The sequence below is a fragment of the Epinephelus fuscoguttatus genome, linkage group LG2 (assembly GCF_011397635.1).
Source record: "Epinephelus fuscoguttatus linkage group LG2, E.fuscoguttatus.final_Chr_v1".
Lineage (NCBI taxonomy): Eukaryota > Metazoa > Chordata > Actinopteri > Perciformes > Serranidae > Epinephelus > Epinephelus fuscoguttatus.
Genome location: NC_064753.1, coordinates 18,911,443 through 18,927,529, shown reverse-complemented (window position 1 = coordinate 18,927,529; position 16,087 = coordinate 18,911,443). Strand labels below are relative to the sequence as shown.

The window sequence follows — 16,087 nt, the reverse complement described above, 5'->3', positions numbered from 1 at the left end:
ATATAAACTTAAACAAAATCTCGCAGAAAGGAGAAAACCTGAACCTGAACCCTATCTGCTCAGCAAGCTCATCCCGCCCATAGACTTCTACTTACTTATGTGGGGGGGAGGGCATGCCTTCCAAGCATGGTTTCTTTTTAAAAAAATACGCCAAAATACCATTTATCACAGCCAGAAACTGTAAAAACAGAAATTATTGTTGAATTTTCAGGTTTCTAATGGTCCTTGGATACATCATGTGCATCAAATGCTTCCATCAGAAGAAAACAAAAATATGACATAATTCATCTATATCTCTTCATCTTCTACATGTCATTTAAAATTTGGCCAAAAATAGACAGTTTGCACTAACTGAGCAGCATGCACAACAAGAGTGAAAAAAATAGGGCTTTTTCCTAGGATTCCTTCTTCAACTTTTAACTTTTAAACATCAAAGAGTAAGTAAAAACCTAATTACTAAATAATGTGGATGGGGGTCATGTCACTCAGGGAGGCTCAAGGAGAGGAAAAATAAATATTTGTTGCTTTGGGGAGGGTAAAGCAAAACAAAACAAACAAAAAAAAACAACCCAGCCATCCCTCAGAGAATCATATAAAAATGTTACTAAACATATCTGGAAAACTAATCTCTGATGTGATATTCACAAGAAAATAATTCAATCAAAATTCATCCAAATGGCTCTCTTGTACATAAACTTCCTCCACTTCACCATGTGGGTAAATTGCACAGTTTATCAGTTTGTTCTGCACCATTATGAACATGAAATATCATTTGTCACTTAGTCTGGTGTCGTCAGTCCAGTCAATAATAAAAAAGGGTTCCTTTGGGAAAAAAGCTGACAACCACTGCCCTAGTATACATGCACACCCCTAAACACAGAGCAGAATGTCACCTAGAGGCAATAATAAATGACACAGATCCATGAGTGTTAGGGGAAAACTGTTTATTAGCAAAACAACTGTTTATTAGCTTGACACCTGGGCTCCTGAATGGGCCCTTTGTGCATGACCATCTCTAAAGCTTGTTAACCGGAGCAAATGAGCAGCATGTTCTTGTCTTTGAAGGCATTCAGATATTTTTACACATTTGATTTTGTCTTCATGGAGCCATAAAGAGGCCACGCATTGAAAAATTAAGTCAGTGACCCATGGACAATCTGCCATAATGTAATCTCAGTGATCTACAGGGATGCCTTGTTCAGTGTAACACCAAGCATGTCACAAACCTCAGTATATCAACAGTGTTGGCACTTGGAGAGGAGGCCTCTATCCCTGTTTCCTTAAACAAGTACTGCATGATACAATCATCTATACATACTTAGTATAATTAAACGAGCTCCACAACATCCACATTATGAAACAGAACAAACACCCACAGTTACTTCAAAAGAAGAAATGCACCACTCACCAGTAATGGTGAGAGTGAGACACACAGAGATTTAATTGTTTCAACAGTTTTTAGATGATACTGCTCATGTTGTTGAGAAATCAAAGGTCCCATTATGTTCACCCCATGTCTCTGGGTGACATGTTCCTGAGTTTAATCAGTCCTCCACCTGGTTGCCATGTTACTCCTCAGACTAAAGGTAGAGGGTAGGAGGCACACGCAGCCAGCCCGCACATGTTCTTTCCTCGCTCGATTAAAAAATATCTGAAGGGATAAAAAAGAAAGGTGTCCATGATTACTGATAGCTGTAACAAGTCATCACACACACACACACACACACACACACACACAGACTATATCTACCCGTCCACTCCCCAGCTTGTGCCCCAAGAGTTCTTCACTATCCAATATGGCATGCCGTTCTCTTCAGTGCCGTAACCCACAGCCAGGACTGCATGATTCACCATGTCTGCTGTGTTCTTACACTGGGTGCTACACAGACAACACTGACGCTTTTAAATCAATACAGTACATGTCTTTTGTGGGGTGAGTGGGCTGCTGTCCTCCATCAGTATCATATTACATCCTGCCTATGCACAGATGTGTTCTGCAGCCCTATCCGTAGGTATTTTTATGCCCGTTAAAGACAGAGGCGTGAAACACAGAAGCACACACTAATATCAGAATAGCAATGATGGAGATGAAAGTTGAGTGAAATGAATCACAAGCACTCATAACTGTTAGCACCATAACAAATGATCCATTAGACCGTCTCTGTGGTCAGCTTATGAACAGCTCCTAATTAGGGACGGACATGTTCCAAGCCAGCGGGCAGTACGGTGTGTGATGAAAGGCTTGGTAGCAAAATACTTTTATTCTGGTCCTGACGTTGGATCAAACAGGTAGACAAAGTAGGCAAAACCTGAAATATGTTTCATGCTCTAATGTAGGTGCCGAGCAGATTTCTGTCACTTCCTGCCAACAGCTATCAAAGATTGTGCAGATTTCACTGGCAGCCTTGTGAGTTCCATAATCCTCTTTCATGATCAAATAACTTCTGCGATGGTGGATTACTGAACAAAAATCCCATTATTGTACAAAAATATTTCCATAGTGCAAAAAGGACAGAAACAACATGGCCACACACAGTCCTCGTCGCTCACCTAGTGTAAACACCTTCTGTGTAGTGCATGAAGTCGGACGTAACCTCAAAGCCAAAGGACACAGGATTGAGCCGGGCCACAGCATCAACCATGGCCTTTTCATCGTACTGTGGACCGACAAACACAAAGAAATATGAAATTAAAAAATGATCAGCAGAATGTGGTTAGGAGGTAAAGTTATTATGGTGTCAGTAAAAACTTGCCAAATCAGTATATCCGACTGTAACTATAAACTATTAACTATTCCCAGCAGAGGCGCAATGCCACACATTTGCAAGAGACTAATTTGCATCTACCAAAATAGCTGCTTTTCTCACTTCCTCTTATCAGGTGACCAGCAAAGACATGGTTAACTAAACCTAATTTGTGACTTTATGACCCATTGCTCATTTAAAGACTATGCAGGATTTTCCTACAAAAACAATGTATAGACTCACACAGAACTAATCCCTCTCAATCATAACTTGACCCACTAGAACTGTGTGGCAGTGCATTTTTCTGCAGAAACTCTGCCCTCTGCTGTGTTTCCTAGTTTTCCTCTTTTGCTACATTAAGGCCATTTACATGTACCCCCGCAATGCTCGGGTGAGGCCGGGGCTTTAAAAAAGATAGCAACAGCAAGGTGAGACGCCAAACCAGAGTGAATCTGGGGTTGGCTTTTACTTAAAAGTTTGCTGGTGAGCATGTTTACAAATGACGACAGACAATCCTGTGAAGTGTACCTTTACAGACATGTAAAATTCCTTGTACACACACTCACACTTGTTATGTTGACAACGTCCAGGACAAAAGCAGCTGCAAGCTCAGGCTCAAAATGGCAAGTGCCATCCTAAGACAGAAATGACAAAAATTCATACAATGAGAATTTACTTTATATTTAAAAAACAGTGAGACATTAATCTAGGAAAGTCATACATGGCCTTTGTAGGGATAGTCTTCTTCTGTCATGATACCATTGTTGTATTTGATGTACTCAAATGCCTGGCTGGGGAGGCCACTGAAACAAACCAAGTACTGTTGTTATTAGTGTGACTTATGATGTCATATATGATATGACAAAGCTATAGCTACAAATACATGTCACTTACCCCATGCATCCATGATTGTTAAAGTCCTGGGCACAGTCTATCAGCTGCTGCTCGGACTGGAACAGAAAGCAAACGTGATGTGATGAAGTTTTTTGAATGGTTTTGATGTTTTGGCGAAGTCAATCTCTGTCCACAGACAGACAGACATTTAAACACCTGGCGAAATAGTCAAAACAGCTTCTGTGGTAGTTCCCACTATGACTTGTGTCACCAGAACCACATTTTGCCATGATGACACAACACACTCACAAGCTGAAAACAATATAAGCTGTCATGACTTTGTTGCAGCTGGTAATAAACTTGATTTAATTTGATTTGATTTGAGTGTTTATACAGAGCAATGACGCTGTACTGAAGTTATTACTACTACATTCATACAACCAGACAAAGCATGAGATCAAACTGTAAAACACAGATTTCCTCTGCAAGTACATCTTCTAAACCACCCTTGTTAGAAAGCAGATCCTTTCATATTTCTCAGCACAGATGTAACCTGAACTGGCACACATGTAGATGAATGAGTTTGAATAGTAGTATTAATAGTCAGATCTCACCAGAGGTATTAGCTTCCCGGTAGCGATAGCAGTCACTGACTCCAAGCAGCCGGTGGTAGAGAAGGTCCAGCAGCTTCCACAGTGACCCTAAAGACACAAACACATCCGTCTAAAAAATGGTAATTCACTTATGTTAAAGAGCAATTCACATTTTCCACATTAAGGTAAACTGGTAAAACTTGGAGCCTAGTAAAGTCATGGAAAACAACCTGATGATGTCATTAGGGTTATCTCAGGTTGGTCTTTTAAGTACAAATTTACAAAACCTTTATAGAAGTGCAGGACTAAATTGCTGACAACTCTTTTAAGATAATATGACAACCACTATGACATATAAAAAGAAGTGACGATAGCTTGTTGAATTTTTCTGCTGTCTTTGTCACTTTACGCTCATTTACTCTCAAATTTGTCAAGCCACAAATAATGTCACTATACATTTGATTAGTGTAACTACTGTATGTGTAAGTGTTTCAGTGTCCTGTCCCGCATAATACAGCCATTATAAACACTACTGATGAGCAAAATTGTTCTTTCAGGTCAGTCTTCTCCGTTGTCTTAATGAATGTATTTAACAATGTAATGGCGCCAGGAGCAACAGTGGCTGCACAAGTTTTGTTTAAAAAATACAAAAACTTAAAAAAAATAAAATAAAAAAAACAATGGTCAAATAAGGTGGGAGCCTTGAAGTTTTGGCTCATCAGCATCATATTAGCATACCTGATTCTTCACTGGAGTCACAACGTTGCCCTTCAGCCTCCAGTCTACAAACTTGGGATAAGGACCGGCTCTGCTGACATGATCCCCTACAGTAGCTGAGCAGTTCTACAAGAGACCAGAATCAAATGCAATCAAAAAAGAATATGTATAAAAGCACCAGCTACATAAATTATGTTATATTGTAAGATGAATCTTACCTGAGGCTCTGTCAAAAGAAATAATTTCCTGAATTCTTCAAATGTCATGTCTGAGAACTGATTCAGACCCACTAGATTTAAAAATGAAAAACACTGTGAAAACATGCAGGCCTGTCATAAGCTTATAGAACACCTTAGAGCTGACAGTGTAACATCTGGGGTAAATAATTTAGAAACTGCATGATATGAAACTGGAAATAGTGCATAATTGTACTGTACTTGTGAATGAGTGATTCCCAGCATTGTGATGATCAATTTCCCTCTTATTCTCAGTGAACATACGGAGCCGGTGGTAAAACTCCTCCGTGCCATAAACTTTGTTGTGCTGCACGTCAAAAAGAGAAGTGTGAAGCATATATACAGGAAATAACTGAGGTTTTCAAAAGCTTGTTATCAAAGAGTTTAAATTAAAACAAATCAACTTTGTTAGTATTTACATACCTGTGACATCCACTGTTTGAAGTGATATTCCTCTAATGGGGCACAGAGTGAAGCCGTGAGTTAATAAAGCAGCCTGATGATCAACATTTCAAACTTAAAAAATCAGTCCTGAAGCCATTTATGATAAAAGAAATGTAACTATGTGCATTCACTAACAATTTTGGGTTTTTTTTGTTTTTTTTTTACTCCACAGCACTTACCTGGCAGCTGTAGTTATTTTATAAATTAAGATTTTACATACAAAACATTTGATCTTGTAGAGTACAGGCCTAATGCATTTTTCTGGGCGTCTACAGGTATCAGACAGTTACATTTAATGCTTTTAAGACCTGTTCAAGGCACCTTTTTTTTTTGCACAAATCATGTTTTACTTATTTATGTATCACAGGTAAATATTGTAGACAAGTAGTTCATATGTTGTCTCATGCAGATGTAGGTGTTATGTAGGAATATGGTTGATAAAGTGAGTTAAGTCAATCTACATTTTGCAAACAGGTAAGTGCAAGTATGAAGTAAAATGACAGTATCATAGTTTAAGATTTGTAACATTAGATGTAGAAGAGTAACAGGATCCCTCATTCATACTTTCAGGACATTGATATATGATACATTTTTATGATTTTTTAAATGATAAATAAGTTTTATAAATTCAAATTGATAACAATATGAAAATGGAAAACATGCAAGTGTTTGTATTTTGTTATTCCATTCTGGGATATATTACAGCTGTTATGTTGTTCAAAACAAGGAAAATAAAATAATTTAAAAGATTTTGAGATTATTTTTCTTATCCATTTTATGATGTTTTTCACATTATTGTACATCTTATTTTTATGTTGAATGTTTATCTCTAGGAGGACCACTTGACAAGCCCTTGGGGTTTTTTTTTTGGTTTCTCCTGCACATTTGTGATATGTTCTATCTATTCTACTATATATACTGTATGTTGTTGTTTTTTTGTTCTACTCTTCCATCGTGCTGTTTTATATATATTTTTTCTCTCATGTGCTAATAAATAAATCGAAAAATTAAAATCATTTGTAACATTAAAAAATGTGGACTTGTACTTAGAAAGGCTTCACTCATTTTCACAAAAAGGAATATAAAAATGGATAAATGAAATTAGATAAAATGTTTGTAGTAGTAAAGATAAAGAAAAGAAAGAAAATTCAAATCTAAGACTATTTAATGACCCTTAAGGCTTTATTAAACATTGAATTTAAGACATTTTAAGACTTTTTAAGGACCTGTAGACACCCTGTTTTTATAGATTTAACTACCAAACAATATTAAACTTAAACTAGCTCCACATTAACCGAGTAAAGCAGTAATATGACAGTACTTAAACAATAATGCATCAGTAATAATTATTTTGTAATGCATACAACAAGCTATACAACACTAACAGGGGACTTCTCAATTTTAAGTACTTTATTTGCTACTTTAAGCACATTTTGCTAATGCGTAGTTTTACTTAAATAGCTTTACGTGACAACTAGTGTGTTTATATTGCAGTATCGCTACTTTTACTTCCTTTATGCTACAAAAATATTCAGTTTCAGCTAATAATATTCTGACTATCTGTGTTGGAGCTGCACACGGTGTCAACACCTGCTGTTGTATTGTCTCCCTTTAAATTCAGCGACATTTTACTGTGACGACTAACATTTAGCAAAGATGCACGAAAAAGAAGTGTGTTTACTCACCTTCAGGTAAAATTACCGGTGTTAAATGAGCTAAACTAAAAGCAGTAGTGATGAACCAAACAACACTGAGCGCCATAGCGTCTCCTCAGTCTCTCCACCAAGCTGTGCGGAGCGCGTCACATGAGTCGGCTTCTTTTAAATGTAACACCCCTTACTCTGTGCCCCCCTTTGGTCTTCCCCCTGTGAAACTACAACCACAAAGTTTTTGGGCCAACACAGCCAGCTCAGATTACAGTGTAAAACAAACATGGCAGCCTTGGAGACACTTCTCCCCCTGAGAAAGAATAGATTTATTAACAAGAGGTAATCAGGAAAGAATACACTTTTATACAAAACTGGAAATACTACTCAAGCTGTTGAAATAGACTGAAAGATAATTCTCATACCACTGGGTATTGCTCACTGCAAACATTTGATGTGCCTGTTAGAGGGTAAAGATTCATGTGCAAGGGTGGGGTTTAAATACAGTACACATACTGTCCTAGATATAGATTTGATTTGACACGTGAAAGTGGTACATGCCTGCCACTTAAGCTTTAGGTGTTTTTCTATACAAAGCCTGTAAAAAATACCTATAAATATTCCAAGAATAAGCACAATATTACTACTGTATAGTTCCTGCTAACACGCCGGAGTAGACAGGATACAGAATGTGTTACACTTATAAGTTGTTTTCAACATTTGCTTTAAAGTATCATACACAGAAAAGTTATTACAGAGTTGAACGATCATAAGGATAACACATTTCGAGGGATATGTTTTTAACACATTGCACGTTAGGAAATGCATCAGACTGCCTGTACACGATATTGTACACAGCAAATATTTCTGCTTCATTGGCAAATTGTAGAACAAAATAGTTTACATACTTTTGTGGTATATAATCCATTTCATGATTAAGGCAAAACCATAATGCACTGGCCAAAGAGGATTAACCATAAAAACTATGCTCGTACTGTCTGAGTGTAGAAGCTGCGAATTTAACTTCCTGAAGTGGCTCAAGATTGGTTACATCTGCTACATACACTGCCCGGTGCTTATACTGTATATACAACATGTTGCCCACCAGGGGAGTAAAGTGAATAAGAAGCAAAGCATAAAAACCCCATCTCTTCAAACTGAAAACGTGTGTCCCAGCTCTGTCAGACATTAGCAGGTTGTCTTGTTTCAGTTTGAGTCCCAGCACCTCCACATCTCTAATCTTTGTCATTCAGTGGCTACATAAAACATCTGAGCACATGATTCAACTGCAGCCACAACAGCAGTCCCACTTTTCACCTCCTTTATTTCTCTGAGAGGAAAAGATTTAAAAAGTGTCTTAATTCAGTATCTTAAAGTTTGAATACTTTTTAAATCACCCATTTTTTGATACAATCTATGATCTGCATTTTTTCCTCAAATAGCAATTCCACATATTTACATCCAATTATTAGTAGTTTTCAACATTAGTGGCAGAGTCCGTCATTCCAGCGCTGGATTTTAATAAACCAGGGCTGAAATCTTAAGGACTGCACAACTTAGCAAATATTTGCATTACTTTTCATTTTTAATTTCTACACTCGAGAACAAATACGCTGAAGAAATGGTCTTGACAACTGCAATCATGTGAGATTCTGAGCAGAAAAGTGGGAGTTGATCATCATGTGTCAAATGTGACCACCATCTCTCTAAATGAGAGCTTTTTTATATAGCACATTCCCCGATAGGATATGACTAAATAATCTTGTCCGTATACACTCATCTGTTTATTCTGTGGTTGAAAATAACTTTATCATAAAATGGTATTTCAGACGATAAATAACATATAAATACTCTGTAACTATATAAATAAAACCTCTCTGGGCTTCTACTCAGTCTCTAATAACGATTATACACAACAAAGTCCATTGGGGAGCACATACTAGAAGGGCACAGCCTACTGTGTCTAATACAAATAATAGTATATGTACATTATGATATATTGTTGCTGTACACTCCACAACACTGGCTGCGTCACCGCCTGGTGTGGCAATTGCACCGCCCTCAACCGTAAGGCGTTACAGAGGGTGATGAGAGACTGCTCAGCAAATCATCAGGGCGGAGCTGCCATCCTTAGAGGACCTCTACACCCAGAGGTGCAGGAAGAAGGCCGACAGAATAATCAGGGACCCCAAACACAAACGGTTCGGCCTGCTGCACGTGGTACCACTGTACCCAGTCCCACACAATCAGGCTCGGGGAGTTTTGAACCTTTGAGTTCATTGCTATCGTCCTATTATCTTTATATACTTTTACTGTTTTACACCTGTTTACATCTCTGTATATTTATTACTTCTCATATGCATACACCTTCACCCATTTTGCAATGACTGTCTACCACAAATATATATCATTTTATTTTAGATTTTATATATGTTATATTCTATCCCTATATTTTAACTTCTGCACTATTTTATATTTTAGATTCCCATTTGTTTTTTACTTGCGTGATTATGTATATATTTAATGAGCTTTGTTAGAGAGAGCCTGAGATCTAAGATTTTCATCGCCAGCAACTGCTTCTCTTCAATTGTTGTGCATATGACAATAAATAACTTGAAACTTGATCCATATGGGTGTTGAGGGAGAGTGAGAGATCCTCTTCATGATGAAGTTTTGGGCTCGATTCTCAGAGATGCGTCATACAGGCTCTCTTCATCCAGCGCTGTACTGCTGTCCAGCAAGTACTTTGCAACCTAAAGCAATAATGAACACAGACAATATGAGCATCCCAAGATGTGATACATATCTGGCACAAACAGAAATGTAAGTCGCATACACTTAATAAATTATGAATGTGATAAAATAACTCCCACTAAGCAAACATATTATTCTCCATTGGCAATCGCTGACCAGTAATCAAAGATATAGCCTACATTATTATCCATAGCTACCACATTTTATCCTTGCCACCTATTATAGGCCCATTTTTAATATTTAAACTTGAGAAGACTCTCAACTGGCCAATCTTAAGGCAAATCTGTTTTAATAAAGAAAGAATACAGACTTACAAACAATTAGGCAAACTAAGATATTACAATACTGGTCAAGTACTACCTCCAAACAAAGTCCCGCACCAGTCTAAATTAATAAAGACAAACAGTAACCTCACCTTTGGCTGATAGTCAATCTTGTAAGCTGTTTGCTGAAATTGCCGTATCTCTCTGATAATGTGAGATATCTGGAGACAAATAAAATGAATACAGTGTTAGACAGCGGCAATATTAAGTGCATGTTATTGTGTGTACTGCAGCACACTGCTGTTCGTCACCATTCTCATCTTGGAGAAGTTAACCAGGTTGTCCTCGGTGTAGTTGGGTGTTCCCTCCTCGATGAAGGCCAAGTCAGTCAGGTACATTCCCAGGTAGGGAACACAGGGAGGGTCACAGCTGAGGACAAAAGGAGGGTCAAACACAGAGATATAATACACAGACATAAAGAGGAATGTATAAATCTTCCCGACCACAATGCCTGAGCACAGAGGAGTTAAAAGCTTTCAACACTTACTTCTTCAGAGCTTCTCTCAGGTTCTTAAATCGTCCCTCTGATGACACCAGCTTCTGTAACTTGTCAATCACAGTCTTCGTCTAGAAGATGGATCAAAGCAAATCTGTTATTACCAGCAGCCAAAAATGTAATGTTATGAACTGAGGGCAGTGCTACTCAAAAATACCATTATCAGCCTCTCTGTATTCTTTTCATTTTGTTTCACTTGCAAAATGCCCTGTTTCATTTTTGATACAAGTTATAAAAAAAAGAGTTTGAAATGCTCACTATGGCTGGAAGAAAAAAGCTGGAAGAAATAGTTCAACAATTTGGGAAAAACACGCCGAGAGTTAGAGGATGAGATCAAAGCCACTTCCATATGTACACTAAATATGAGGCCAGAAGCAGGGGACAATTAGCTTAGCTTAGCACAAAGACTGAAAATGGGGGTAAAAGCTAGCTTGGCTCTGTCCAAACTGGATTAAAAAAAAATCTGCCTACCAGCACCTCTAAAACCCAAAAAATCAACATAATCAATATCCTGTTTGTTAAAACCTTACAAAATTGTAAAAGTAGTCTGACATGCTGAAAAGAGTTCTTGTCCAGGAGCAGTAACTTCCTGGAATCTCTGCTGGTTGCTAGTAAATCTGGGTGTAACAGGCTGAATTATGCAGCAGTAATATGTATAACAAAGTCAAATGTACATTTGTAAGTATTTTAATTACACAAAATTTGTTTCAGTTGTTACTACTTAGGACACACTTAGGCCTCTGCAGTCAATATGGGGAATGCTTGACACTCAGTTTCTGTACCCCTGTGTTGACCTGTGGGGGTACCCCACCTATAAAGAGGTGTGTCCTGTCTGTCCTCTCCCCTTTTTCTGTTGTGCTCCGTGGGAGAGGTAAGCGACATTGCTCTTGTAGTAAAATTCTTGTTTTTGCACTGTTAAGCTATGTTTGTAAATTTGTATTATGCTAACATGATCCTGTGTCACTTAATTTGTGTAAGGGCTCGAGTTTGTGTGGTTGTGTTTGACGAAGGATTTTGTTTTTGCCACCTTTTGTCAGGAATAAACAGAGATGTCCAAAGACATCCACGGTCTGGGCCTCTTCATATCAACAAAACTCAAACAACACTAAAGTCCACCGGTTACATGGGTATCCTTTGAAAAAAATTACAATACCAGCCCCAATACCAGTACCCTTAGGTGATACTGATACCAGTAGAGTATCATTTGACAGGAAAAGTTTCAATACTACTTGGTACTGGGTTATTTTGGTCGATCACTGAAAATATTGAGTAGTGATACCCAGCCCTAGTTGTTAGGCAACCTCACAGTGACGACAAAACTCCAGGAAGTCAAAAAGATTGTCAGAGAGAAAGCCTTTGTTTAGTGTCCAGACATGAGAGTGGTATCGTTCGTCTCATCTACAGCTTCAGCAGGAGAACAAATAGTCCACTGTAAGCGTATTTCCCAAAATGGCAAAGTTTTCCTTTAGGGCCATCTGACCTTTAGTGTTTATTTGAGAAAGTGAGTTGACCCAGATAATGTCGCTGCTGGAGGACATATCAGAAATGTCTGATACCTGCTTGGACACTTTGAGCCAGGTCTTCTTGAGGCGGAAGACGGAGCTGCGGTTAAGCGAGGATGTGATCTCCAGCATGGCGTTGTAGTTGTGAAGGCAGCGGCAAATGTCAGCCACCGCCACCCATTTCTCGATCACCGCCACCCGCATGTTGACATCATCCCACTGCAGGATCTCGGTGGCGATCCTGTTGCTGATCTGACGAAAAAAGAAAAAGAGACATATTGGTAGTAATGATCATCTATCTATCTATCTATCTATCTATCTATCTATCTATCTATCTATCTATCTATCTATAATATAACAATACCAGAGTAAACACATACATCGTTGAAATGCTTGGTTGTTTTCATAATGTAGGGCGTTCTCTCATTCTTGTCGTTCTTCATCCAGCCTTGACCAAAGAACTCCCTGTAGAAAAACATGCATTCAAACATTCACTGTGTGTACATCCCTTCAATCTCCTCCTCCCACCTTAATCATTTTCATCCAAGTGCCTGTGTATGTGCATAAGCTTTTGTGTGTGCATGCACGAACACGGGTATGCTTGTGTACTCACTCGTATGGGATGACCTTGAAGACCAGGTGGTCCAGCAGTGTGAGTTGCTCAGCTATCTCCAGGGCAGAGTGGCTCTCAAACGGCTCAGTCTTAGAGTCATCCATGGCCTGACACACACGCAAACACAGACAATAAAAAGCATCATTACAACTAAAGCAGAAACCATTTCAATAGGAAACACAGTCATTTCAAGAAGCACAAGTTTTTTTATATACACTGAAAAGGCTTTTGTAATCTTCCTCTCACCATCTGTGTGATCTCTTCCAGTGTGACCTGGTTGTCTCCAGGGTCCTCCTGAGTGAGAGTCCTACATACAAAAAGAGAATAGTGCCATTATTTGACAGTTTTGTCCACAATTACCTCGACCTAGGTAGACATAGATGGTTGTGACCTGTCCAAAAGTGCCCAACTTGACCCAGCACACTTTTGTTCAGTTTGGTTAAAGGCACTTTTGGCTTCAGCTCCTCAGTTTGATAATGTTTAGTAGCAAGAGGGGCATGCTGACAGGTTGGTTAAATCACACACCATACTGGGGTTTCACTCCAGTTTTGCCCTGCTGTACTAATGTAAAAACCTGGACTGTGTTTCCCAGAGGAATAGAAAACACGTCAGGGATATTCAGAAACTGCTGCTCAGAAGGAAAGGTACATTTTGCGCAGGTGCACCAAGGCTTAGATTTAGGCCAGGACCTGTGATGTACTGGATCTATAGTTACTGTTTTTATGACCATGATTGTTGGCATCAGAAATACTCTTGCAGAAACTTTTCTTCCACATGGCGCTGACAAACAAATGCGTCACATATGACAATCACTGATAACAGAAAACCAACCTGATGATGTTGGCAGCTGCCTTTCTTTCCTGTGTCAGGAGCTCTGGGTCATGCATCACCTCCTCCAGGAAGCCAATTACTCGCATCTTCAGCTCTGTGTTCATCTCAAAGTCCTGAGGACCAACACAGGAACAACAGCAGAGTCATTACAGAAGTGTTGTTTTTTTCTCCTACGAAGGCATGGAAAGATAGATTAAAAGGTGAACTGTACCTGCGAGTGTTTGGAGACCCAGTGACGCAACACATTCAGGACCCTGTTTGTGGCAGCTCTCCTGATAACAAACTCTTTGTCCCCATTCCTCTGGTCTGTAGGAAAACCTGAAACCAGGTTTGACAAAGTTACAGTCAAGCTGAATTCCCACACACCACACTATTGAAGACTATTTGAAATGGTCAAGCACTATTCAAACATAAATTATGTATATAAATTCCATAGTCAGAGTCATATTTGCATCCCCCCTTCTCCCCCAGACGTTACTCTTGCTGTGCAGTCTTCTTTATCGTTACAGTACTTAAAGGGACACTGAAGGTGAAACTAGTAGCATTAGGAATATGACATGGGGAAAGCCAACATATTACATTCCCCCATTCAAAAGCTGATAACTCCTCATTGCAGCTTTGCCATATGCACAACAACAATCACTTACACTGCCCTCCAAAGGCTAACCACAGTATCTATCATTTTGGTCAAAACTAAGTTATGACTGAAATTAAACCTTTGGATATCTCTTTTATCTTGTGACATAATTTCCTTGTCCAATCTTGTTTGGTTTTTGAGAAAGGGTGAGATAGGGTGTAAAAATTGCAGTAACTGCAAAACCCAACTAAAACTCAAGGCAAACCACAGAAAATGTAATTACTACCCTCCAGCTTGGGTTCCTAAAGATTTGGGATTCTTTCAGACCAAGGAAAGGCGCAGCAAATGGTAAAAGTGAGAATAAGGATGATGCCATTGACAAAAAAATGATACTGTCCATAGCAAGTCCAGTGATGAGGAGTATGATGATGATGTAGTAAGGAAGTAATCTTAATTTAGGTCAAATACGATAAAGTACATTTTACAACAAAATACTACTTGAGGGATACTTAATTAATTTTCTTTGTTGCTACTTTTAAAACAAACATCTATAAAATAAAAAGAATAAAAATTGAATCTAGTAAGACTTTAAAACATCTTACCTCATAGAGAAAAAGATAAGAAACTAAAATTGTGCTGCACTTTGCTGTTTAAGGTCATATAAAGGCATGGTGAAGTCACTTTATTTGTTTTTTCTTGCATTTTACTGGCATAGGTCAAACCCCTGATCATGTTTTTAGGCATAAAATTTACTTCATGAACACCTATTTAATAAGTGCATTACCACTTTTCTACCTATGACACATTAGGCTGAAGCCATTTTTATCAGTTTCAGTGTTGGTGGAGTTACTGTGGGTAGCCTTTGTAGGGCAGTACAAGATAAATCAATCACAACAGTTAAAGTTAATATCAGTGAAACAGATGCTTAAGTAATGGCATAAAATAAAAAGAGGACTTTACATCTATACTTTGTTTGGAGGCCCCCTGGTGGTCATCAGACATAAAACTGCTTGTTTTTGTTTCTCAGTGTCACTACGGCTAAATAATCCAGTCAGTCACCTGTTGTCTAATCAAGTACTTTTTATGGTGATCATATTGGACTATACTGTACTGTTCTGTTTCTGTGATCAAATTACAGTATTTTACTCTCAGTTCCATAATACTCCTCAACAAGTCTCTCTATTGGCCAACAGAGACAGCATCCCCTCATGTGACTGACCTGTGCTGGCCAGCGACATACGACGGTACTTCTCCTTGGTGGGTGTGCCTTCATTGGCACCAGCTGTGGCGATGGCGAAGGCCGAGGCGGCAGAAAGGGCACTGCGGTTATTGTCCAGCTCCCGGCAAGAAGAGACCACCATGCCATTGTTGAAGGAGAACAGGGAAAACTCTACAAGAAGAGGCAAACACAGAGATACTTCTGTAAGGTTAAACCACCTAATCACTCTTCATTATTGTTATCAAAAGACTGAAGGATAATTCCACTAAGTTGACAACATTACAAGTTGATAGGATTAGGCTGAAACTGCAGTTGAGGGTGGATCATCTTTAGGTGACTTCAGGTGATTTGATTTCTTCTGTGAAGTGCTGTGGATGAACTATTTGACGATAATCAAGCTAAGCTGCTGACCAGTGGAGGGCAACAGAGAGCTGAAACAGACCCAGCACAGTGTGTCCTGCAGCTCGTGGCAGTGACGGTGTACACTCCACCGTGTCTGCCTCTCTGCCTCCCTCCTTCACTCCCTCCCTTCCTCCGTTCAGCCGGGGGCGGTATAGA

General features: G+C 38.9%; 2 protein-coding genes across 3 annotated transcripts in view; both read right to left on the bottom strand.

The window, feature by feature from the left end:
- Positions 1-939: 939 nt before the first annotated feature.
- LOC125906114 (pro-cathepsin H-like) lies at positions 940-7,394 on the bottom strand. 2 transcript variants are annotated; one of them, XR_007451753.1, is made up of 12 exons: positions 7,254-7,394; positions 5,548-5,579; positions 5,326-5,431; positions 5,107-5,177; positions 4,910-5,014; positions 4,193-4,279; positions 3,639-3,694; positions 3,466-3,547; positions 3,311-3,379; positions 2,551-2,657; positions 1,751-1,893; positions 940-1,651 (listed from the first exon to the last, which is right to left on the bottom strand). XR_007451753.1 is itself a non-coding variant. In XM_049604539.1 (12 exons), exons 1-12 carry the CDS (start codon positions 7,327-7,329, stop codon positions 1,576-1,578), a joined length of 996 nt encoding a protein of 331 aa, XP_049460496.1. In that variant the 5' UTR covers positions 7,330-7,394; the 3' UTR covers positions 940-1,575. The 2 variants fall into 2 exon arrangements, 1 of the variants encoding a protein (XP_049460496.1); XM_049604539.1 differs by having other exon boundaries at positions 1,751-1,879.
- A 128-nt stretch (positions 7,395-7,522) lies between these two features.
- LOC125906105 (ras-specific guanine nucleotide-releasing factor 1-like) overlaps positions 7,523-16,087 on the bottom strand; it is a 35,604-nt gene continuing 27,039 nt past the window's right edge. The window contains exons 17-27 of the mRNA XM_049604528.1: positions 15,530-15,700; positions 13,945-14,051; positions 13,734-13,846; positions 13,149-13,209; positions 12,903-13,009; positions 12,670-12,754; positions 12,344-12,541; positions 10,779-10,858; positions 10,543-10,660; positions 10,384-10,452; positions 7,523-9,967 (exon numbers count right to left, since the gene is read on the bottom strand). Coding sequence (XP_049460485.1) covers positions 9,875-9,967; positions 10,384-10,452; positions 10,543-10,660; positions 10,779-10,858; positions 12,344-12,541; positions 12,670-12,754; positions 12,903-13,009; positions 13,149-13,209; positions 13,734-13,846; positions 13,945-14,051; positions 15,530-15,700 — 1,202 coding nt within the window. The 3' untranslated portion in view covers positions 7,523-9,874. The remainder of the gene's footprint in view (positions 9,968-10,383; positions 10,453-10,542; positions 10,661-10,778; positions 10,859-12,343; positions 12,542-12,669; positions 12,755-12,902; positions 13,010-13,148; positions 13,210-13,733; positions 13,847-13,944; positions 14,052-15,529; positions 15,701-16,087) is intronic.

Coding starts and splice junctions, on each gene's coding strand:
- LOC125906114 (XM_049604539.1), bottom strand. CDS start 7,329: ATGGCGCTCAGTGTTGTTTGGTTCATCACTACTGCTTTTAGTTTAGCT. Junction 3,695..4,192: donor CCGGGAAGCTAATACCTCTG/GTGAGATCTGAC, acceptor TTTCTGTTCCAG/TCCGAGCAGCAGCTGATAGA. Junction 1,880..2,550: donor ACAGAAGGTGTTTACACTAG/GTGAGCGACGAG, acceptor TTGTCTGTGTAG/CACCCAGTGTAAGAACACAG.